This window comes from Montipora capricornis, unplaced genomic scaffold (genome assembly GCF_036669925.1).
Source record: "Montipora capricornis isolate CH-2021 unplaced genomic scaffold, ASM3666992v2 scaffold_390, whole genome shotgun sequence".
Classification (NCBI taxonomy): domain Eukaryota; kingdom Metazoa; phylum Cnidaria; class Anthozoa; order Scleractinia; family Acroporidae; genus Montipora; species Montipora capricornis.
The window spans coordinates 35,001-37,500 of NW_027180123.1; the positions used below are offsets into that span (position 1 = coordinate 35,001).

Genomic DNA, 2,500 nt, shown 5'->3' on the forward strand with positions numbered 1-2,500 from the left:
TCCCAGGACTTCTAGTAGCTCAATGAGAAGAGCATCCGACCGGTGTTACGAAGGTCGTAGGTTCGAATGCTGCCTAGCTAGGACTCGGATTTGTCAGTTGTCCTTTTGCCCGTTGCCTAGCAACTTCTCTCCTAGGACTGGCACTAGATTATGTTTTTTTTTTTTTTAATTCCGAACTGGTAAACACAAACTCGAAGTCGACAACTTGCATCGTGGTGGTATCGCGTCCATATCTTTTTAAAATGTTTTGCAGTTGACTTGTAACTGTGTGGGACAACGCGTTATGTTGATTTTCGTCCTGTTCAACTGGAACCGGTAAGGCCACTAACTGCTGATATATGCTTTCGGAGAAAGCAATAATTTATTCTGCGGTAGCTATCTCACTCGAATTTTACTCAAGAAAAAATTGGGTCTGCATGCCTTGCGTAGAACATTTGTTTTTACGAGCTTCTTGAACAGCCATTGTATATAATATACCCACTAACTAAAAGTTTGCATTTTCGTCCAGCCATCGCTTCGAAGGCGCAAACGAAGCTCTTAGCGCCTTTAAACTACGCCTCGCGTTTAAATCTACAAAAGCAGAATCTCATGACCTTGAAGCGTTTAACTCTGGTTCCGGGCTGGGGTTTTTGAGTTTCAAAATTTTCTTATTTGGATGTAACTTAGCTCGTGCATTTTCCCGCGCGTGCATCATCGATCCTATTTTTGTCCTTACTTGGGCATACAATTGGTGTCTTAAAATACCCAGCTTTGTTCAGCCCAAGACAAAGAGTTTCAAACTACACGCTTCCAGGTCATGTGCTTCTGACAAAAGACATGATGACCAAAACAAGAACATAAACAAAGGATCATAGATAATATAAATTCAAGTCTGTTAGGCAGCTTTTCAGAGAGTTAAACGTTTCATATTTCCCGCTTTTTAGCGGTCGGTCAGGGGGCGGGTGGCCCTTGTCCCGCGAGAACACCGCTGACAATTCGCTGGCAGAATTTCGCTCTTAGCAACCGGCTTGTAGTTTAGAAGAACCCCCCATAAACATTAAAAAAAGAAACGCATTGATACTGGGTGCAAAACTGTGTAACTTGTTTTTACCTGTTGTTAGATTAGATGTCAGGTTCTGTACTCTCTCAACAATGCCCTGTATTGATTCATTACCCTAAAACAATAACACTTCAGGAGTTAAAGGGTATTCACCTGATCCACGGGGCATAGGCGACTTGGGAAAATACCATAATACTCTTTGTCTGTCCCCCAAAATTTTGCAAAAGCATTGCTTTTGTTTTCTCTTGGGACCGTTGTAAGTCCCAAGAGAAACTGGAAACAATGCTTATGCAAAATTTGAAGGGACAGACAAAGAGCATTATGGTATTTTCCGAAGTGGCCTATTCTCTTCCTGAGATAGGCCTTAATTACACGGCGGCCATGTTCAATCCCGAGGGATTGAAAACGTTTGTTTTTTCGCATCCAAACTCGTTTCCACTCGAGGCCAGGGGTACGAAATCTATTGTCTATGACCAATTAGTATCACCCAACTAGTGGACCAATGCCAATCCTGCATTTTAATTGGCTACGCTACTAGAGGACTATTAGTAATAATCCTCTAGTAGCGAAACGCGTTACGCTTTCTGTCGTTTTATTCCCAAATAACTATTCCTTCAACTTGCATTTGCTAACTTTATTATTGCCTTTTCTTCCCGACTAGTTGGGTAATACTAAAACAATTAGACTCTTCGCCCTCAAGGGACACGGGTCGAATGGGCTATTGACCCGTAGCCCTTGCGGGCTACGGGTCTAATTGTTGATTAGCCTGCGTAGCCGGTGGTATTGTTCGTGCAAAAGGCAAATTAACGAGCGGCGAAGCCGCGCCGAGAATGGGGAGGGCGCTCCTCCCCATTCTTCAACAATACCGCCAGCTACAAAGCTACGCACGCAACTTACTTACTTACTTACTTACTTACTTACTTACTTACTTACTTACTTACTTTAGTTATTTATACACGGTAAAATCTTCAGTATATATTACAATAAAAAGTTTCATTACAACTACAATGTACACTGTTTTACAAGATTGCCGTGTGGGAGCCCGACCGGCACCTACCATAAAGTTGGTCAATTTCCGAGACTTTTAAAGTATTCTAGGGAGTGTGATTGTCGCACGCTGATGGGCAAACTATTCCATAACAGTGCTCTGCTATAACAAAAAGCACACTTGCCATAATTTGTGCGCGGCAAAGGCAACTCAAGTTTAGCCTGTACGTTTCTTAAGGTACGCTGGGGTGAGTCCATTGATTGTTTTAAACATTAATATAGCTGTAAGCTTTTGTCGGCGAGTAGTTAGATCATCCCAATTTAACAGATTTAAAAGGAAAGTGGCACCTGTGTCGTAATTGGACCTGGTAATCGCCCTGGCAGCCCTATTTTGAAGCTTTTTTGCAATCGCCCCAAACGGAGCTACAATAATCAAAGTGGGGTAAGATCAACGCTTGATAGATTTGGAGGGCA

At 42.5% G+C, this 2,500-nt stretch overlaps 1 protein-coding gene across 1 annotated transcript in view; it reads right to left on the reverse strand.

Annotated features, from left to right (window-relative positions):
- The window catches only part of LOC138035438 (prominin-1-like), a 46,953-nt gene that overhangs the window by 32,496 nt on the left and 11,957 nt on the right, over nt 1–2,500 (reverse strand). The window contains exon 8 of the mRNA XM_068882123.1: nt 1,091–1,154. Within this exon, the coding sequence (XP_068738224.1) occupies nt 1,091–1,154 (64 nt within the window). The remainder of the gene's footprint in view (nt 1–1,090; nt 1,155–2,500) is intronic.